The 23,379-nt window shown below is 39.3% G+C and overlaps 1 protein-coding gene across 1 annotated transcript in view; it reads left to right on the top strand.

Moving 5' to 3' along the window:
• The first annotated feature begins 652 nt into the window (after positions 1 to 652).
• The window catches only part of MTX2 (metaxin 2), a 62,003-nt gene continuing 39,276 nt past the window's right edge, over positions 653 to 23,379 (top strand). Inside the window, exon 1 of the mRNA XM_079782673.1 lies at positions 653 to 868. Within this exon, the coding sequence (XP_079638799.1) occupies positions 829 to 868 (40 nt within the window). The 5' untranslated portion in view covers positions 653 to 828. The remainder of the gene's footprint in view (positions 869 to 23,379) is intronic.

Raw genomic sequence — 23,379 nt, 5'->3', positions numbered from 1 at the left:
AGCCACTTATGGGATTTAGTGTCTTCTCTTCCTGCCCTTCTCACCCCCAAAAGTGGAGAAGTGTGTGAAACTAGAGCCTTCTTATTCGCATTTGTGGTGTATAGAGTTGAAGGGCACAGTCTCTCAGCTTAGGCGCTGCTCAAGTCTCCTTCTCTTTGGCAAGCATGTTTGAATAAAGGAATAATTAAACACTAATGTCTGTCCATGGGCTAATCAACCTGGCAGTACAGTAGAAGAGAGGAAATTAACATGGATGTGAATCGGGGCCTAAGCAGACTCCCCAAGCAAACGTTTAAACCCTCCAAGCTTGTTTTCTTATCAGTAAAATGGCGATAACAGTGGCATTTTATTGGGTTGTTGAGAGGATGAAATGAAATAGAATGCTGTATATAGTTTAATAAGTGCCCGGTATCTAGTGAGCCCTTAAAAAGGTGAGCTGTTTACAAGATTCTCGCTTACAGAAAGGGCACTGAAAACTGCCAGGGTCCCCCTGCCCACGCCCTAGGTCGGAGTCTAGGGTCCCCGGGGAGCCAGGCACCCCCACTCCTCCTCCCTCCACCCGCCAGGGGCACCGGGCGCCGGGCGCGGAGGCCGGGGGCGGGGCGGCGGAAGCGCTCGCGCGCCGCTGTCAGCTGCGCCGGAAGTTCCCGGCCGGGCTGGCGGTAACCTTGGGGTCCACGCCGGCGCAGTCGCCGTGGTGGTGGGCTTTGCGAGTCCGAGCCGCAGCCCGGCCCAGGCCTGTCAGCTGCCGGGAGCCGCCGGGGTTGCGGAGGAGGGTGAGGAGGGCCGCGGGAGCAGGAACCGCGGGCGCCGGGCCGCCCAGCCGACATGTCTCTCGTGGCGGAAGCCTTCGTCTCGCAGATCGCAGGTAGCGCGCGTGGCCCAGGGCCGCGGGGTAGGCTGGGGCTGGCGCGGGCCAGTTGCGGGGAGCAGCGTGAGGTTTAGGGCTGCAGTTTCCCCCCCGGCTGGCGGCATTAGATGCGGAACCCGGGCCTGAGGAAGGAGGCGGGCACGGAGTACCAGCCTTCTACCGCGGATGAGAAAACTGAGGGGAGACGCTTGGTCAAGGTCACCTCGCCGTGGCGGGAGCCCGGGCTGCCTCCCCGGGGCGGTGCTCTATCCGGCCCCCCTAGGGGCCTGAGGGGCGGGTGTGTGTGGAGGAGGAGGTGGGCTGGGGTTGGGGTGGGGGCGTGGCCAACAGGGGCCGGGCGTCCCCAGGCTTCCGTGGGAGCGGGGGCAGCCTCGGTGGTGAGACCTGAAGTGTCAGGTGATTGCCACCAATAAGTCGTCCTGGTGACCTTTTGTCATTGAGGGGTCACCGAGGTTTTCGTTTTATCTCCAAGAGACACAATATAGCCATACGCTGGGTCTCTAGGATTCACTGAAGCATCTTTAAATCTACATGTACTTAAAAAAACACTTATTAAATACTTTTTAAAAATTCTCACCCGAGGATATTTTTTTTAAATCTGATTTTTTAGAGAGAGAAGGAGGGAGAGAGAGAGAGAGGGTGTGCGAGAGAAACAATGATGTGCATCGATCAGGTGCCTCCCGCCCTTGCCCTTGCCCTGACTGCAACCCAGGTACATGCCCTTGACCTGGAATCTAACGCTTCTGTGTGCCGCCGACCACAGAGCAACACCGACTAGAGTTAAATATAAATATATATTTAAATCCTCATCCCAGGATTTGTTCTCTGTTATTGAATTTTAGAGAGAAAAAGAGAGACAGAGAAACAGAAACATCTGTGTGAGAGAGCAACGTGGATGGGTTGCTTCCCATATGCATCCCACTGGGGATGGAACCTGCAGCTGTTTTTGTGTTTGGAGGGACTCCAACCAACTGAGCCACCAGGCCAGGGCTACATGTACTTTTTAGAAACACCTTTGATTTGATGGACTGACATAACACCCAGAAATTCTTCTTCAGGGGATTCAATCTGATAGAAATGTAAGGACCAGCGTTTAAAGAAATACACAGAAAAATAAAAGAAATATAAAATGATATTTGTAAGAGCAAAAAACCAGAAATGTCCTAATTATACATCAAATCGTATGCTCACATAATTACAGATACTAAAAATGAAGAGGTACACTTGTTGAATATATTGGCTTGAGTTATGATTATCTTAAGTAAGAAACAAGTTATAGAATAATATATATTGTATCAACCCATTATTGTTAAATAAATAAATGCTGTGTAAACGTGTATATGTAAGCAAAAAAAAACAAAACAAAAACAAACAAAAAACCACAGAAAAATATTCAACTAATTTTAAGGAGTAAGTTCAAGGGTAATCAGGGTAGGGCATTGGTAGAAGGTGGAGGAACTATATTTCTGAATTGTTTAAATTGTTCTAGTGAGAATATTTTACTTTTGTAATTTAAGCGATTCTAATTTTGGCAAGCAGTAAAAAAAAGGGCAGATGAAATAATAATTTATATGAAACCCTGCGTTTGACTTGAAGTGACATCTAAGTGTGACTCAAATCCAACAATTCAGAATCTTCTATTTTTGGCAGTAATATGATTTTGTTGGAAGAGCTCAACCTCAGGAGATTTGAGAGATATGCATACATAGTCCTATTTTAACTTAATAAATCATTGTGAATCTGTTTTTGTAGCCCAGAGCTTTCATTTTTAATGTATTTAACACTTTGCTTATTATTCTTCCTTTCAGTAGCTGTGAGCCACCACAATGTTTGATATTTCTTTTGGATACATTTAGAGACTTCTTGCCTATAAGGCTTCCTGTGATATCTGGGGAGCCTTATGCATAAGGACATCTTTTTGGCAGCCTTCTCTGAACTCCCTAGTTTAAGTGAACCACTTTTGTCTCTGCTACCAGTGTGTCCCCCACTAAGTTCTCTCAATTCTTACTCCTTCTGTGACTCTGCCTTATTCTCTCCATCTCCACTGCTTTTCTTGCTTGGATTACTGTTGTAGTCTCTGAATTGGTTTCCCTGCTTCCAGTCTAGTCTCCACACTGCAAGCCTCAGTGGGGTTTTGTTTGTGTTATTTTATTTTTATTTTGCTAAAATGCAAATGTGATCCTCTTGTTTTAATACCTTCATTAGTTACCAGTAGGTGGAGGGAGCATGTCAGACTCTCCATAAGTTAGTCCAAGCATGTCTAGCCTCATCTCTTGTCACTCCTTTCCTTGAACATTCTCCTTTCTAAACTCTGTCCACCTGTGGCACATGTTGCCCGCTGCCTGAAATGTCCCCTTTGCTTGGATAACTCCTGTTTGTCTTTTAAGGCTTTTGGCACATTTTAACCTGTAAGTCTGCCTGGCATTTTCTCCTCTCAAATGAGAAAGGTTTATTTCTTTTCTGAAAAATTACGATACATGGCCATTGTAGAAAATGAAAACAACTCCCTCCCCCAAATAAATATAAAAAGAATGAAGTAAGGATCACCTAAAATCGTAACACCCAGATTAAGACTTTAAAACCCCATCCTCATCATTAAAACTTTGGTAAGCAAAGCTATTTCTTTTCTCTTTCCCTAATATTGAAAAAAAACAAAGGTAAAATATGATACCTTTTTGTAATCTGTTTTGTCATATGTCATGTCTATGAATGGAGTTATACATAATTTTAAAATGGTAATATAGTATTTCATTGTAATAAAATCATAATTTACTTATCTAGTCTTATTCTGATGGGTATGTAGGGTGTGTATTAGTCAGCTCAACAGAGAAGCAGAAGCAGTAGGAGCTCTATATCTCTCTTTATCTCTGTGTCTCTACACACACACACACACACACACACACACACACACACACACACACACACAGAATTGGCTTATGCTGTTATGTGGGTTGACCAACCAAGTACTAAGTCCACAAGGTGGACAGGCAGGAATGGGAGATCCAGGAGGGAGAGAGCACATGTAGCAGCTCTGGGAGGACTTAGAGCCTCTGTTAAAGGGTTTCCAACTGATTAAATAGGGTCCACCCAGGATAATCTCCCTTTTTATTAAAGTCAGCTAATTAAGGGACTTTAATTATATCAGCAAAATCCCTTCACAGCCGTGAGTTTGAATAATTAGGAGGTGTTTTACATGCTATAGAATGACTGTTGCCCCTTCTGTCTTCCTAAAGTCTGTGAGAGAAGATTCCTTGTAGCTCACCCTAATCAGAAATATAGTAGAAAGGGAATTCTGGCAAATGTAAGTTCAGTCTAGCTAAGTTGATGCATGCTAAAGCCATCACAGGTATATGTGATTTTTCTCTGTATAAGTAATGTTTGTATAGATATGTTTGTATCTATTGAGTAGTTTCTTTGGATAAGTTTCTTAAAATGGAAAAGGAATTTGAATTGTTGTTTTAATTCAGTAACATGGAAAGGAATGGTAAAGTATGAATTTTGAACTAGTGGTTTGGTTGCTAGATTGTTATATGGTAGATTTAGAACTTTAGAAGAAAGATAAAAACAGTCCTGCATATTGAATGGATTTCAAAATCTTTTATAACAGCTTGTGTATTTTAAATTTTGACTTGCATTTTTTCTTTTAATGACAAGGTATTCCAGTACATTACTTGAGTTTCTGTTTTCGTTTTTTTTTAATTTTCACTGTCAGTTGAGTATGAATATATCCAAGGGGAGGATTAAGTAGCCCCATGTGAGTTGTGTGACCACATTTGGAGCAGTCAGTGTTGCCAAAAGGATGGTGTACTGTGATGAACAGGCCTGATTTACTTGCCCATTCCTGTGTCAAGAGTGGCTCCTGACTTTAGGGCTCCACAGTGCCACCAGGTACATACAAAAGGAGAGAGAGGTGATGAGCACAAGCAGGAGGCATCTGTGTAGTGTTGATAACTTCCTTCATCTTGCTTTTACACTGTCTGAATTTTAGAGTAAGAATCAGATCTAGGCTCTTATTCAGCTACTTACTAAATGTGTGACCTTGGGCAAATTCTTGCCTTTTTAAGCCTCAAATTTCTTATTTGTAAAATAGTGAATATAAATTACATGTTATTTTAAAATGATGAGAAGAGATATAAAATGCTTAGTGTTGTGTTTGGCATATTTTAAGCACCTAATAATTGTTCATTAATAGTCTTTTTAGCTGTTTACTTATCAGTTTTTCTCTTCTACTGGGTTTTGCTTCTAACTTCCTGTGTGAAGATATGTTTGGTCAAGCTTTTAAAAATTACTTATAAATAGAATACAAAATTTATTTCAATAATATAAAACATCTACAGTTATTACAATTATTAAAGTTACTCCTATAACAAATGATTCTAAGATACTTGTTTCATGATTATACATTTGATAGATTCCAGCCATATTTATCTATAATAATAAAAGCTTAATATTCTAATTAGACCAGACGTCCTTTCGGACGTCCCTCCAGATGAAGCCAGGGCTGCAAGGGAAGCCAGGGTCCCCAGTGCCTGCTGGAGGTTGGAGGGAAGCCCAGGTGCTGGGTGCCAGAGGGAAGCTGGTGCCGGCAGCTGGGGGAAGGAAGGCCTACTCTTGCATGAATTTCGTGCATTGGGCCTCTAGTCTTTACTATAAAATAGAATTTTGGTATAGGTCATAGATATACATATATTCTGAGTCTTTTTCAGTAGAGGCAGATTTATTAGTGCCAAAAAGTTTTAGCCTTAAAAACTTAGCTGATATTTATCTGATTACTACTAGTATATTAAGAGTACATCCCTTTTTGAGCCACTGTGCTAGATGATTTATATACATAATTGCTAATATTAGTAATTTGATCCTGTTAGATAGGTGTTGTTATTTTATAGATGAAGAAATTGAAGCTCCCTTAGGTAAGGAAGCATGAAGGTTAGGAACAGGCCATTGAAGGAAGACAGAAGAACTGAGTTCTAAGTTCATCTCTGCCTCTTTTATGATCTTGGGCAGAACCTTCTTGGTTACAGTTTCCTTATTTTATAAGGGGGATAATATATTTTATAATATACTAGAGGCCCGGTGCACGAAATTCATACACAGGGGTTGGGGGAGTCCCCTCAGCCCAGCCTGCACCCTCTCCAATCCGGGACACCTAGGGGGATGTCTGACCGCTGGTTTAGGCCCGATCCCCGGGACCGCTGTCAGTTGAGTATGAATAACAATCCGGGACTGCTGGCTCCTAACTGCTCACCTGCCTGCCTGCCTGATCGCCCCTAACTGCCCCCACCCTGCCAGCCCGATCACCCCTAACTGCCTCTGCCTGCTGGCCTGGTCACCCCCAACTTCCCCCCCCTGCCGGCCTGGTTGCCCCCAACTGCCCCCCCCCTCTAGCCTGGTTGCCCCCAACTGCCCCCCCACTGGCCTGGTCATCCCCAACTGCCCCCCTCTGCCGGCCTGGTTGCCCCCAACTGCACCCCCCCCACTGCTGACCTACTCGTCCCTCACTGCCTCCCCTGCCAGCCTGGTCGCCCCCAACTGCCCTCCTGCCGGCCTGGTTGCCCCCAACTGCCCCCCCTGCCAGCCTGGTCACCCCAAACTGCCCCCCTCTGCTGGTGAGGTTGCCCCCAACTGCTCCCTTCTGCCAGCCTGGTCGCCCCTCACTGCCCTCCCTGCCCCCCTGGTTACCCCATGTAGCCTGCTGTTTGGTCGTTTGGTCGTCCCTTGCTAACCCCCCAGCTGGCCTGGTCTCCCCTCGCATTGTGCTGTTCGGTCGTTTGGTCGTCCCTCACTAACCCCCCTGCTGGCTTTGTTGCCCCACGCAGCCTGTTGTTCAGTCATTTGGTCGTCCCTCACTAACCCCCCCTGTCGGCTTTGTTGCCCATGCAGTCTCTGTTCAGTTGTTTGGTCGTCCCTCACTAACCCCCCTGCCGGCTTTGTCGCCCATGCAGCCTGCTATTTGGTTGTTACTGTGAGGGCATCCTGACCAATTTGCATATTACCCTTTTATTAGTATAGATATTAAACACTTAGTACATGGTGGTATATGATGAGTGTTCAATACATGGTAGCTTCTATTATTACTTTTATTGCTTAAGAGGATGTTATCCCATTACCATTTTAGACAGCAGAAAATGTCCAAAGTGCCTTTATTTTTATTAACTCATATACCATCTTTTCTGAATGATCTTATTACTTCCCAGTGCCTTGCTATATTTTAAGCATATTGGTTAATTTTGTCATACTGTAATTATTAATCTTTTGAAATCACGACAATATCTGTCTGTTCTTTATTTAGAAGCTCAAAACTATATAAAGAATGAGAAAAGAAGACTTGGAATATTTCATTTATCTCATTGTGGGCATGTGGGTACTTAATTATTTAAATTTATTAATAACTTCATTTTAGCGGTAGCATTAGTTTATGGTATGATCTGGGAAAGTAGTTTTACAGTTTCCATGGAATCCATATGTAAAAATATTGAAAGTAAGTATAATCAAAACAGGCATGTTTAAAAATATTTGTTTTTATATCAGTAATAAAGTGCTTCCATTTCATCCCATTTCCACATGAGTACTGGGAAATCTGGACTTGAAAAGCATTCAGAAGAGTTCTAGAGGTGCAAAGAAGTGGAAAACATAGCTTAAAAGTCCTTTTAAAAATAGAAGTGATGCTATTGTTCACAAGGTTTATTGAAAATGAAGAAAATGATAATCACGGCTCTTAAATCTGCATGTCCGAATATCTGAGCCTGATAATTGCAACATATAATAATAAAAAACCCCAACACAATGCATTTAATTCTTTTGTTCTTGAAAATAAAGATATTTTGTTTGATATTTATAATCAGTATTCTGAGGATCCTCCAGTATGGAGGAAGGCATTGAGGAATTATTTAGAAGTTATTGAACTGGCTGTTACATTTCAGAGAATCTTCTTTGATTCATTTTAGCTATATGAATAGTCTCATATTATAGTGTTAGCACTTTGGCACATGTGAAGGGGCAGATGTGAAGGGGCAGATGGACAAGCAAAACCAAGACAAAAAATGGTTATACTTCAGATTAGAGGCTTAGAGGCAAAGTACAATTTATTGACAGCAGTGTGGCTATTTTAGTTTATCATACTTGTATTCATGAATAGGTTGGAAGCCAAATTCTTAGAGGAAGTGTTTTGTTGCCTTTTGGAAAACTTCGATGTGTTAAGATCATTTGAAAGGCTTATTTTGATCTTCAAATAGTCCGTAGTTAAACATAATGCGAGCTTTAATTTTCTTGTGTGCTTTATTAACATTTTATACTCTAAAATTAAATGACTTTTGTTTTTAACTTAAAGGTTTTGGTGATGGGTGCCCCATAAAATTCATCACTCTTATTTCTATGAAGACATTTGAGTTATTATTGTTAGCTCAAGCCTTCCATATTTGAGTGAAAATGGAAAGAAAACATCATCAAACTTCTTAACATTTTTTAAACATTTAAAAAATTTCTTGATAAGCAGTTATCAGATGGACTAAAATACCAAATGGAGGATGAGATATTAATTTCAGGCTTCTCATTTTTTGTTCAGAAATGTTACAATATTCAGCAAATTCAGCTACAGACATTTGTGTAGAATTATTTGGCTTGCCAGTAAGAGAAATGCATGTTTTAATTTTTTATTGCTTTGTGAATGATCCTCTATTCTTGAACACTTTTCTTATTTTTGTACTCTCTATAAATGAATCATGGTTTTGGACTTTTCTATATCAGTAATAAAAATGAAATTTGATTGGTTAGTAATAAAGAAGGTTCATTTGATAAAAACAATCATTTTACCATGGCAATTCCCATTAACTGTAACTTGTGTTAGCAAAATAGAAACCATAAAAAGCATTTCATTGTGCTTATACACTTAGCTGTGTTTTTGTGCTGATTATATATTTTCATCTCTAAGAACTCTTATGTCAAAGAAGCTTCTTTATGACTTAACCTGCCTTTGGATTAAAAAAAAAAAAAAGACTTTTGTTGTATATAGTTGTGTATATCCCAGTGAATACAGTATCCTTAAATATTTTCCCCTTCAGGTCATATTTCATTACTTGGTCAAAATAGAGCACTGACTGGAACTTCATACAAAAAAATTGTATCATTTGTTAGCCATGAAGAGGCCATCATTACTCCAGCATTTATTTCTGTAAGATAATATTGACAGATGATGCGTTAGTGATCTGGCCTTTTATCCACCTCCTTTTCTTTTGATTAATCATTATGTTGTAGCAAAATATTTTGGCATCATGAATTATAAGCAATGTTTCTAATTTTCTTATAAATTAAAAGATACATCATGAGAAATAATGTAAAAATAAAAGTTACTATATTTTTTTCATTAGACATTGTCATTGTTATTTTTACTATTCTGGTTAGGTTAGTGGATGAGAACTAGTTATGTAAAGTTAACTGCATGGTAATTGATGTTTGTTCTTTAGTTGAATTGTTCTTGATGTATTTTTTCCTAAAACAGACTTCTCCTTCTTGCCATATACTTGTACCAATTTTCTCATAGTGTAACATTTGGTGGTGGTTTGGCGAAGATAAAATAATTTTAATATTAAAATAAATATTTTAGAAAGGGAGATATATTTTAGAAATCATGGAATGTAGTTTATAGACAATATAAAGTATATTTATTATTTAAAATTTTGTATTATATTTGTATCATAGGTAAATGACTTGACTAATCCTATCTAATAAAAGAGTAATATGCAAATTAACCATCACTCACTACACCAATAAGCCACTCCCACAAGCCACGCCCAGCAACCAATCAGGAGCGAATATGCAAATAAACCCAACCAACATGGCTACAGCCACAGAGAGCAGGAGGGAGGCTTGGGTTTCCCAGGCAATGGAGGAAGCCAAGCTTTCCGCCTGCTCTTGCCAGCCTAGGCCTCCACTCAAGGCTACAAAGTTTCAATTATAGAAGGTAAACAAATCCAAACAGAAATGGTGGCAGCCACGGAGCTAGAAAGAGTGGGAGGCTAGGGTTGCCTCCGGCAATGGAGGAAGCCAAGCTTTCCGCACACCCTGGCCTGCCCAGGCCTCCGCTTAAGGCTACAAAGTTTTAACCCTTTGCACTCGCTTGCTTTTTTCTCGATTCCTTTATTCTAATGCTAACCATGTCGAGTCACACTCGACATCTGAGTGCAAAAGGTTAATTATAGAAGATACATAAACCCCAACAGAAATGGCTGCTGCCATGGAGCAAGCAGAAGGCTTGGCTCTTCTCCAGGCTACAAAGTTTCAATTGTAGAAGATAAATAAACCCCAGATACCAGGGCCTCCACTTGGGTCGCCAGGGCGCATGGCCGGCTTGCAAACCACAGGCCCCTCACCCAGGCCGCCCCACGCCCCAAGGGAACCCCCACCCTGATCCGGGACATCCTTCAGGGCAAACCAGCCAGCCCCCACCCATGCACCAGGCTTCTATCTAATAAAAGAGTAATATGCAGATTGATCATCACTCCAACACACAAGATTGCTGCCCCCATGTGGTCAAAGATCCTGCCCTCATGTGGACACAAGATGGCCACCACAAGATGGCCAGCAGGGGAGGGCAGTTGGGTGGGACCAGGCCAGCAGAGGAGGGAAGTTGGGGGTGACCGGGCCTGCAGGGGAGGGCAGTTAGGGGTCACCAGGCCGGCAGAGGAGGGAAGTTGGGGGTGACCGGGCCTGCAGGGAAGGGCAGTTGCGGGGGACCCAGGCCTGCAGTGGAGAGCAGTTGGGGGGGACCAGGCCTGTAGGGGAGGGCAGTTAGGGGTGACCAGGCCTGCAGGGGACAGCAGTTAGGGGTGACCAGGCCTGCAGGGGATGGCAGTTAGGGGCAAACAGGCTGGCAGGGGAGCAGTTAGGCATCAATCAGGTTGGCAGCGGAGTGGTTAGGGGGTGATCAGGCTGGCAGGCAGAAGCGGTTAGGGGCAATCAGGAAGGCAGGCAGGCAAGCAGTTGGGAGCCAGCAGTCCTGGATTGTGAGAGGGATGTCTGATTTAGGTGAACAGGGGGGATTCTGAGGCTTCATATGAATTAGCATTTAATTTTGTCTTCCATGCTAAATCTGTGACTAATAGTAATTATTAAAATATAACTGTTCAGTTTTTGTTGTAGTGTATAAACCAGACCACAAACTATGGCTACTATACATCTATTTTATTACCTTTATGGATCCTGTGTGCCAGTAATTTAGATAGGCCACCGGAGGGATGGCTTGTATCTACCTCACAATGTCTGGATTCTCAGCTGGAAAGAACCAAAGGCAGAGATGATCCAACAGTTGAGGGCTGGAAACATCTGGAAGCATCTTCACTCACATATCTGATAATTGGTGCTGGCTATGATCTGAGCTGGGGTGGTCTTTTGGAATTCTTACACATTGCCTCTCCATGTGGCCTGGGCTTCTTTAGAGCTTGTGGCCTCAGGGTAGTGAGACTTCTTACACAGTTCTCCAAAGGCATTTGTCCAAACTAACAAGGCAGAAGCTGCATCACCTTTTATGACATTGCCTTGGAAATCTCAAAGCATCACTTCTACCATATTCTATTGGTCACAAGAGAGTTGCAAGGGGATTCAAGGGGCGGGGAATTAGATTTCACTTCTTGATGGGGTGGGGGAGTTAGGGGGTTCTATTGAAAGTACATTCTGTAAGCTAGAGCCTGTATATGGCACTTACCTAATTTATCTAATTTTATTCTTCCAACAACCTTTACAAGGTAGGTAATTTTTTCCCTTTTTACAGATGAGATTATTGAGGCAAGAAGAGGTTAAGCAGGTTGGCCAAGGTAACTCAGACAATAAGTTGTAGAGTTGGGAGGGGAGCCCAGGTATGCCTGACTTCAAAACCTATGTTTTTTTCTCTATACCACCTGCATTCAATTATTGTATTGTAAATGGTTATATATCTCAGCCCTCTTCTCAACCACCCCACCCCTGGGCTCCTGACCCACTCAACAAAATTCGATTCGAGAGAGCAATGACAATTTTATATTTATCTTTATCATTTTATTATAGCCTGTGGTACATTTTGTAAGTTTAATAACTTATTTGTTCAGTTAAATGTTAAATGTATACTATATTTTTTCTATTTCTGAGGATTTTCTACCTCTGAACTCCTGTTCATAAAGGGATTCTGTGATGATTAGGCTATGTTATCTTCTTTCCTGTTTGTTTGTTCTTGGCGTATCTTGCAGTTCTGCCAGGATTTCAGGAGGTGCAGTGACATACCCTCTGTAGGGAATCCTGTGTTTCCTGGCTAGCTGGGAGGAGTGAGGAAGGAGGAGTGGAGAGTTTTTTGGTTACTTAGCTTGATGTGAGGGAGTGAGTATATACAAAGTACTTAGAATAGTGGGTAAATAGTAGATTCTTAAAAAAATGGTGCTGTTATTACAATGATAATGTTTGGCATAGAGTAGTGGGGAGAATTGCTCCTTATTTTGAAGAAAATCTATTTTCCATTTTCTAGGATTAGATTTAGAGAACCATTAAAACTTGAAGGTTAACATTGTTAACATTGTTGAGGTCTAATACTTGTGCAGGGCTGTTTGTCGTCGTCTTTTTTTTTTTTGCCAAATTACACTTTTAATCTTAACAAGCTGTTTTTGTATAGTTCTGCTGTTAATCTCATATTCATCTCTATTTCTGAGAAAAGCTCGGACATGGTGTTAGTGTTTCTTTTTTGCATTTCAGATTACCATAAAAAAAATTCAAATTTCGAGTTCTAGATACAAGGTTCATGTCTATAATAATAAAAGCATAATATGCTGATTAGACCGGACAGCCAGACGACCTTCCCCAGACGTCCTTCTGGATGACCTTCCAGACAAAGCCGGGGCTGTGAGGGCTGAGGCACGCCGCTGCGGCTGCCAGGGCTGAGGCACGCCCCCTTGGCTGCCAGGGCTGAGCCCCTTTCATGAATTTCTTGCATCGGGCATCTAGTCTATTTATAATCACATGTAGTTGGCCTCCTTTTTATTGGAAACTAATGAAAAATGGTTGTTCGTTTTTATAATGGGACAAAGTCTAAACATAACTATTTGAGATGACACATGCATACTTATAAAGAAAGAATGTGCTCCCAGAGTGAGAGGACAGGGCGCAGGGCTCCTTGCCATCTTCCATGTTGGCCATGGCGGCAGCGCAGAGCTGGCACGGAGATGTTGGGTTGGGAAAGGCTGACAGCTAGCGTGAATTTGTTTTCTTGATCCTTGTTAACGTCCAGAAGTTTGTCAGTTTTATGAACTTGATCTTTGACTACCATTTTGAAATTGATCTCGTTTCATATAGATAGATTTAGATGGCTCATGTTCAGGTCTTATAATTATTAAGTTAGTTTTACTTTCCTTATTGATTACACTTAATGGAAAAACTATCATTTAGCCACTTTGGTTCCAAAATTAGTGATGCTTCAGTTCATTAATCTTAAAGGCTTATTCTGGAACATTATACAATTGTAACATGTTACAAAGGCATTTTGTAAAACATGGCTTTAAGCCATATCCACAAATACTTGAGTAGAATAAAATGTGCAAAAATATTATTGAATAGAATGAATCTACATAGATCCTTAAGATCACATTCTTTGAGGCAAATAAATGAAAGAGGAGAAAAGAACTCAGTCTTATTTCAAGTATATTTTTTGCCCTAGGTACAGTCTTTTTTTGTTGTGTTCATATACTTCTGCATCAGATTTACTGGGAGTCCTTGTGGCATGCTTGGATGTTGGTCCTCATCTCTACAATATTCAAATCTCTGAGCTTTGGGTTTGGTGGAAGTACACAATTTTATGATGTTCTTCAGGTGATTCTTATATGCTAAGGGTTGAGAACAACTGTTGTAGGATGATTATAATTGCTTTAATACCAGAATGTTTATTGTGGGCTCTGTAAGATGTTAGCTAATGAAGTTCTGTGTTCACTGACTCTGGAGTCAGACTACTTGGGTTCAAATCCTGACACTTGTCACTTATTAGCAGTGTGACTTTGCAAATTACTTATGCTTGTGCCTCAATTTTCTTATTGTAAAACTAGAGGCCCGGTGCATGAAATTTGTGCATGGGTAGGGTCCCTAGGCCTGGCTGGTGATCAGGGTCGATTGGGGCATTCCGGTTGCCAGCCGGGGCCTTCCTTCCTTGGCTGCTGACTGCTGGCTGCTGGACGGGGCCTTGCTTCCCCGGCTTCTTTCATTCCGCACTGCCCCCTGGTGGTCAGCGCACATCATAGTGAGCGATCGAACTCCCGGTCTCTCGGTCGAACTCTGGTCTCTTGGTCGAACTCCCGAGAGGACACTGCATATTAGGCTTTATATATAGAGATAGGAATAATAATGATAATAATGTCTATCTCATAAAGTTGTGAGATAGTAAATATGTCAAGCACTTAAGTGCAATAAGAGTCTTTTAACATTTTTTATTTACCTCAACTTGACTGAGATATAATGTTGATATCCTTTTTAAATATACGATTTAAGAATTTTTTAGTATATTTACAGAGTTATGGTTATTACAACAATTTAATTGTAGAATATTTTTATCACTCCAAAAAAAAAAAATCTCTTGCCTATTTAATACAGTCACTTTTCATCCCCATTCCGAGTCAACCACTAATCTACTTTCTGTCTCTATATTTGCCTATTCTGAACATTTTATATAAATGGAATCATACAATGTATTTTCTTTAGTCTGGCTTTTTTCACTGGGCACAATGCTTTTGAAGCTCATCCCTGTTGTAGCATATGTCAATACTTGGTTCCATTTTCTTGCCAAATAGTATTGTATTGTATGAATATACCACATTTTATTTATCCATTCACCAATTGATGGTCATTTGTTTCCAGTTTTTTACTATTGTGAATAATGCTGTTGTGCTCATTCACGTACAGGACTTTGTGTGGATATATGTTTTTTCATTTCTCCTGAGTGAATACCTAGGAGTAGAATTGCTTGGTCATATGGTAATTTTGTGTTTAACATTTTGAGAAATTACCAACTTTTTAATATTTCCATCAGCAATGTATGAGAGTTCCAAATTTTCTACATCCTCTAAATATTTGTTATTTTGTCTGTCTTGTTGATAATAGCCATTCTAGTTGTTATGAAATGGTATGTTGTGATTTTGATTTGTATTTCCCTAATGACTTACGATACTGAGTATCTTTTCATGTGCTTGTTGGCCATCATTTGCTTAAATGTCTATTCAGATCTTATGCCCATAAAATTTTGGGGGGTTATTTGTCTTTTTTATTATTGGGTTTTAAAAGTTCTTGGTATATTCTGGATATAATCTTTATGAGTCTTGGAAAATTTTAACTGCTATCATCATCATTATTATCATCAACAACATCATCATCTGCTGAGGTAGAAGTCTGGGTAGTGTTTGACCAGAAGATGATAGATTCTCATTATTCTCTTGTTTCATTTGGGCTCTAATGTTGGGTTGTGGGGAAGAAGTTCTGTCCTTTACTAGTTTTCCTGAATTTTCAATCTGTTTTGCTTTCTATTTTCTGCTTCATGAATGGCAGGATATTAGAATCCATTTGCCTTAATTCTCTATTACTAATATAGAATTAATTCTTTATTATTCATTTATGTGCCCTCACTTAGGATCATTTTAATTTTTTGTTTATCACTTTGTTACAAATGAATGGGTGATTGAGGATATTGATGAGGGATTTATGGGATAAGTTTTATTTGCCATGGGCTTCAGGGCCCTTATTTCAATCTAACATAGTCTGTAATCATTGTATCTGCACTTGTTTCCAGTATATTCTTTAAGTAACTTCTATGATCTAAAATTTTGTGTTTCCCCCAAATTTATGTATGAAATCCTTTTCCCCAAGGTAATGGTATTAGAAGGTGGGGTCATTGGGAGGTTATTAGGTCATGAAGACAGAGCCCTTATGATTAGGATTAGTGCCCTTATAAAAGAGGCCCCAGAGAGCTCCCTTGCCCTGCTGCCATGTGAAGACACAGCAACACAGTAGTTAATGACCTAGAAGAGGACCTTCACCAGAACCTGACCATGCTGATCTTGGACTTCCAGCCTCCAGAACTGTGAGAGATATATTTCTTTGGTTTATAAGTCACCCAGTCTCTGGTATTTTATTATAAGCAGCCAAATGGACTAAGTCAGTAGACTTACAGCTAATGATACAAAATGCTGCTTGCTGGTTTTTTTAGGTTTATGGAAATGACAGTGTTACACTGCACTTCTCCATTTTTTTCACATGAGCCACTTTCTGACATAAACATTGCTCTCTGACTATTGAGGTGATGGGAGATGGGTTCTAAACTCCTTTTGTGGGAAGAGTCACTTCTCCTAACATATCCTATGTAATATCATTAAATATCCCCTATGAAACCGTTCAGGGGCATCACTATTTAATCATTTCATTATCAGTGATACCTGAGATATAGTGTTATCTTTGAATTGTACTATAGTTTGCAGTTTGAATTGCTTCTGAATTTAATACGTAGCTCTTAAAATTCTAGTTTTAATAAAGTCACATATTATCATATTTTAAGTCAAAACATCTTTAAAATCTACTTTAAACGAGGCCTTCATATCATAATCGTTTAAAACTTGTTAGGTTTTGAAATTAATGTCTGTTGGTATCACTGAGATCATCAGAATAGTATTTATGTCAAACTAGTAAATTATTTTCTTCTTTTCTCTTTGTGTGTTGCCATAACTTGTCCATGTTTAAGAGCTGTCAAAGGCTCTTTGAGCATTTGTTATATTAGTAGTATTTGTATTTACACCTTTGGCAGAAAGCCTTTCAGATTTGGAGGTAGGTTATACATGTTTCTTACTCCTTTTGTATAACACTGTCTACATCATCTTTGGAAGCTGAAGAGATGACATCTATGAGCTTTTGGGATCCAGTTGCCTAAGGATAAACTGTAGTTTACTTCATTAGTGCACAAATGATAGGTTTGTGTAGAGTTATTATAACATTAATCAATTTGATGGATTAAAAATATGACAGCGCTGAAGCAGCATGTAATATTAGTGCTTATTATTCTACAAATTATGTCTTTACTTTCATTCATATGCCAGAGGAGTCATGTTGTACATTAAGAATGCAGAATTTAAAAACCAACAACAACCTAGGGCACGTCTTTTCATGGCCTTTCTCTTGTCCTCTTAGGTTAGATCATGAAGAGATGGACTTGGAAATTAGATTTGTTTATTAGGTCATAGCACTTTGATACTGATGTACCCTGAATTGAATGAAATAGATCATCTGCTACCACAATGACTTGTCACTCAACCTAATACTTGAAAGAATACCTCAGGTAAAATGTAGAACCTTTAAGAGATCTAGGGATATAAATATCCCTAAAATTTATTGGCCAGTAGTCATTTCTCTAAAATTATAATGGATTAGTAGTGAAGAATATTGATTTTTTTGGCTCTATTGTATTGGTTGATAAAACTTAAAAATAGTAGGTACCTTAAAGATAATTAAATGAGAAGCAAATATATATATTGGGGGCTGTGGGTATTGCTTTACAATGTATGCATTTTTAACACCAATTTATTTAGGCATTATTAAGTTTATCTTATGACTTTCAAAAGTCCAAGCATATAGATCCCCTCTTTCTCTTGTTTTTTAAACTTTGTTCTCCAACATAAACACTGTTAGGACTAGAGAAAGTTTCTTTGAAAAATTTAAAAATACTCATTTGGATTAAAAAACCCCTCTGTATTCCATTGAAGATTGAAATAATAAGAGGCATCTCCTTTGCTACTGGGAAAAGAGATACTAAATGTAATTATTTTACTTGGGCAAATTGGAAAGTAAGTAAAGGACTAAGTGGGTAAAAGACTTTTAATAATGTTAATAGGAGAGAAACCTTGTTATGCAGTCACTAAGAGTACCTTAAATTGTTGCTTTGTTATAAAAATGATATAATAGGTTTCTTATTGTGAAAGGATAAATTTCTGAAAGGTGGGTAGTTTTACTTTGGAACTCTTGTAATAAAGATATTAGCTTTAAATGATACTTAGATCAAAACACTTAAATATTGCTTAATTTGAATTTTATATTTTGGCATATCCTACATAATAAAATGGTAATATGTAAATTACCATCACTCCGCTACGCCCACGATTGGGCCAGCAGGAGGCGCAGGGGGCGGGACTCAGGGTGGCTGGGGTAGCTGATTGGGCCAGCAGGACGCTGAGCTCGCGGCGCCAGCTCAGCGTCTGTGTCATGGCTGCGCCCGAGGCTTTCGGAAGGCCTGGGGCACCGGCGGACAGCCGGCCAGGTCCCCCGCGATCAAAGGCCAAAGCGGGGGACCTGGCCGGCTGTCTGCTCCGGCGCAAGGCCTTTCGAAAGCCTCCGCAGCGCCGGAGGCTTTCGGAAGGCCTGGGGCACCCGCGGACAGCCAGCCCGCTGGTGCACCAGGTGCATGATTAAATCATGCACTGGGCCTCTAGTATTATTATAAATGCCATATTCAGTTTGGAGCAATTGAGAATCCAAGTCTTTAATAAATAATCTCAGGACCATAGGAATTTTTCACGTTCTAGGAACTTACTGTCTTGAAAGGGAGATAAGATATTGACATAATAATAGAACAGAGTAGGAAGTAATATATGATCTAAGACAAGTACAAACTGCTATGGACAGTATAGATAAAGGAGAAATTAGGTTTGATAAGTTAACGAAAGCCTTGATGGAGGTAGCATTTTAACTTGGTCTTGAGAAAGGTATAGGATTTAAGTTTGTGCTGCTGAAGGAGTATTCTGGACAGAAGGGAATAATTTGAGCAAAGTCACGAATGTGAGAAAGTATGAAATGTATGGGGAAATTTTAAGTGCTCTCACAGGATATGAGGGTCCTGTTGTTAGGTAGATAAGGTAGGCAGATATCCCTTCTTCTTCCCATTAATTTGTGTGTGTTCTTTCTAAGCTTTTTCTATGGTCAAAAAAGGATTTTACTAAAATAGAGGAGGATACTAGTACTTCTTTGTTCAAGGGTACATGAATGGCTGGGTTCTCTTCTAAAATTTCAAAAGGGTAGTTATTTAACTAGAACAGTGTTTTCCAAAGTGGGGTGGGGTAAAAACACCCTGCATTGTGCAAGACAATCCTTTAAAGTACAGGACTAAACTCTTGGAACTTGGATTTCAATTTTTAAAAACTCTACTTTCATTTTTAGTGTATGTTTTATAATGGATGTGATTTATTAGCTCAGGAGTACCAACCATATGATTTCTAAATCTATTTGGGCCCGCATGCTCATATATTTTATTGATGGGGACATGAGATTTAAAGGTGGTCATCCCTGGGTTGATTTTAGAATGTGGAAAGGGGATTGGTGAGATTACTTACCAGTGGTTGAGGGCCTTACTAGTATATTAGTTTTAGGAGGGTTATAACAGTAATATCTCATGAAAACTATATATTTGATATAAAATATATAAACAAATTTTCAGTGTTAAGGGTCATTGCATAGGTGAGTTTATAGAATTAAATTCTGCCAACTATTTCAGACAGCTGTTTAATATTTTTACAGTTGTGTTATTGGTTGTAGTATTAAAGTTTTTTGGGTAAAGTTTCCTTTTTTGGAGCATGTTGTATAGTTTCCTAATCTTCTCTGCTGTATTCTTAGCCTAAATGGTAATAGATTGATAATAATAATGATCGTGAATAGAAAACATTTATTCAGCCAACATCTACTGATTGCCTATAAGGTGCTAGGTTCTAGGGATGAAGTGGTAACAAAAATTGGACATGGGGATTTATGGTGTTTTTATGTTCTAGGGAGAGATAAACAATCAAATAGTCCTGACTTCTATGTCAAAATGTTGGCTGTGTTAAGTGGTACAACCGAGTGTGCATGCTCTTCAAGCTTGTAAAGAGTGTTTGAACTATTCAGGGAGGTCAAAGAAGACTTCCCTGAAGATAGGACTGGCTGTAGGCCCAGTGCAAAATGAAAACGAGAGGCCCCTTGTTCAAAAGTATTCCAGGATTGAGATAGCACAACATTAAACCAAGGGTGGAGCCTTTCTAAGTGTAGGCCTGTGTATCTGCTCAGGTTGGATGTCCATGAAATTGGCCCAACCCGAGGAAGTGATGTTTGAGCAGACATGTGAGGGCACAGTAGGATGGGAAGATTGCTCCAAGGCAGAGGAGACAGCCGCCCAAATGAATCTCTAGGGCAGGAAGGAATGGGGCTCATTCAGGAACTGGATGAAGGCCAGTGTGGCTCGAGTACAGAGTGGGTGGAGTGGAGTTACGATGAGGTCAGAGAGTAGGGAGAGTTATGTGTAAGGCCAAGCTGACGATTCTGATGTTTATTTCAAGAGCCACACAAACTGTTGATGTATGTTAAGCATAAAGTTTACTTTTTGTCTAATAATACCAGTAACTTGGCACCTTAACAGCATTAGACAGCATTCTCTCTCAATCCCCATTTCCTACCAGCCTTCTTTTATTTATTCTACTTTTAAAAAAATATATATTTTATTGATTTTTTACAGAGAGGAAGGGAGAGGGAGAGAGAGTTAGAAACATCGATGAGAGAGAAACATCAGTCAGCTGCCTCCTGCACACACCCCCACTGGGGATGTGCCCGCAACCAAGGCACATGTCCTCCACCAGAATCGAACCCAGGACCTTTGAGTCCCCAGGTCGACGCTCGATCCACTGAGCCAAACTGGCTAGGGCCCAGCCTTCTTTTAGAAACTTTTAGCTACACCTTCTATATTTATTCTAAGTTTGGCCCTTCTCTAAGGCAGGTTTAAAAAGGCATTTCATATCAGTGTATACTTTTGCTGGTAGAAATTGAAAATATGATGGATGAATTTTGAAATTTTATTCACTCTTGAATTAGACAACACTATAGTGGTTAACCAGAGGGAAGGGGGTAGGGGACAGTAAAGGGTAAAGGGAGCAAAAATATGGTGACAGAGGATGATTTGGATTTGGGTGGTGGGCACATAATGCAATATATAGATCATGTATCATAGAAATCTACACTTGAAACCTATATAATCTTATTAACAAATGTCACCCCAATAAATTTAATAAAAATAAGAAGTCTGTGGTCCAAAACATTTTAGGTTGACTGAAGTAAAACTTGTATGAGATGAAAATGTTTTTTTATTGTTTTAAAAAGATTTTTCTTTTTAAATACTACAGATTTTTAAGGTCTAGTGTCAGCACTATAATTTTAAGTTCATAATCTGTTACGTAGGGTCAGAAGCAAAGGTGGGTATTGACTTGCCTAACCTTTGGAAGAGGAGTGGGGAAGAAGTTGTATTTTTGGACTTTGTCTTTCACGTAATAGGCATTCTCAATAAAAAGGCTTTAATTAATATTACCCAAACCGAGAAATAGGCTTTGTACTTTGCTATGTGTAGGTAATGATGTTCATGATTCATAGACTTCCTTATGAAGGCAGTTATAGATCTCATTTTCTAGATAAAAATCTGTATGGTTGATTTGTAGATCTACACAACTTAGGATTTTCACTTTGGACACTCTATCGAATAACATGCTAGCCATTTCTTGTTCCATGTCTTGCTTAAAATGTGATTATTTGAGCTGGTTTACATAGGTGACACATTTAAATCAGTGATATCTGTATACTCTCAACTGCTCATGGGTGAGATAGGTAGCTAATCATTCCCTGCCTCATCTACCATTTCTTGCCACCTGGTCTATGGATGCACTGGAATTCCAGGCTATTAAAATAACATGATTATATAGGTTTCTGTCAGCCTTATTGCCTTCTCTTTTTAAATGGTAGGTTCTCGTTGTGAAGATAGTATCAGATGTTTTGGCAGTTACTTTCCAAGAATTTCTTTTCAATAATAATTTCTGAGTTGGAACATAGTTTGCATCTTGGATCAAGAAAAGCATAGCACTTTCACCTCGTTTTCAGCTTTAGGTTCTTAATAGCAGAGCTTTTAGTATTTGTAGGCAACTTCTTGTTCTTATTTGCAGTTAGGCAATATGTTGCAATGTTTCTTTTACTTTCACATATGTCTCTTGTAATATATCTGAAGAATCCATGGGGTTGATGATAAATTAACTCAACATAACTTATTGTTTATATGAGAACTTGATACTGCAGAGTAGTGAAATAGTTTCTGATTTAACAGAGAACACTTAAATTATATTCAGCATGTATTTAATGCTAAGGGAATGCTATTCCATCGTTTTTAAAAATTTAAATCTATGTCTCGTATGTGTACAAAACACCTAACCAGCAGTTAAAATTACCAGAATATATAATTAGAACGTTCATTACTTTAACATAGTTGATAATATTAAGTTCAGTACCAAGGACATTTTTTCCATTGATTTTTAGAGAGAGTGGAAGGGAGGGTGAGAAGAGAGGGAGGGACAGAAGGAGGGGAGGGGGAAGCATTATTGTGAGAGTCATATCGTTTGGTTGCCTCCCATATGCTCCCTGACTCAGGCCAGGGATTGAACCTGCAACCCAGGTATGTGCCCTTGACTGGGAATTTAACACAGGACCTTTCCATGTGCAGGTTGATGCTCTAACCACTTAGCAACACCGGCCAGGGCAGTTCAGATAAAATTTTGATTAGCTAAAATATTTAGGGAATAGAGTAGGAGGTTTAACCAAAATATCCCTTTTCTTTTTTTCGACACACAATTAATGAACACCAACTATATACGTACAACATGATACAGAAGATGTATACAACATATCTGTGTCCTCAAGGAACTTAGTTTCAAGATCTTTGAAATTTTTGTAAATTTTATTTCTATGCTTTATTGCTTTAATAATATTAATATAGTACATACAATTGAATCTTTGATGATGTAGGATCTTCTAATGAATGAACCTCATTGTATTGTTTCTCATATAGATGTAAACAGTGTAGGTGTGCTGACCATACAATTTATCCTAAAAGGTTATTTTTGAGTAATTTGCTAATGTCAGCTTGTTTTTGTTTCCCTGACTTTTTATAAAACTGTGTTACACAGGTTAATTGGGTTTCTTACTGCAATTTTACTTCGTTAAAAAGTTTACAATAACATAATATTTAGTTTTACTGCCTTTTTGGTATGTGAGTTGAAACTCAGTAGCCTTTACATGTATATATAATATTGTGGGTAACAGCATATAAAACTATGTATGTTCATTATTTGCTTGGTGATTTCATGGTATTACCCTTAAGTATGAGTTTAATTTTGTGTAGCCCAAACTAAACCAAAGCATTTACAATTTATAATACTACTATTATGCTTTCCTTTTTATTCTGAAGTGTAAATAAAAGCAAATAAGGAGTCACCTTATCCCTGGGACTGTTTTAGTGCATCTTAAATGATCATTCATAAGAAAAATATACTTCACATACATACATTTAAAAAAGTCAGCTAGAGTTATATATTAAATGATAATTTGTTGCTATATCACAGAAAGTGTATTATAAACAGAATAAGAAAATACTAATTATTATCAAATTTCATGTATTTAATTTCCTTTTTTCCTGAGAGCAA

This window comes from Cnephaeus nilssonii, assembly GCF_951640355.1.
Source record: "Cnephaeus nilssonii genome assembly, chromosome: 10".
Lineage (NCBI taxonomy): Eukaryota > Metazoa > Chordata > Mammalia > Chiroptera > Vespertilionidae > Cnephaeus > Cnephaeus nilssonii.
Note: the sequence above shows the minus strand (reverse complement) of the source record. Positions and strands in the feature narration are given on the sequence as shown.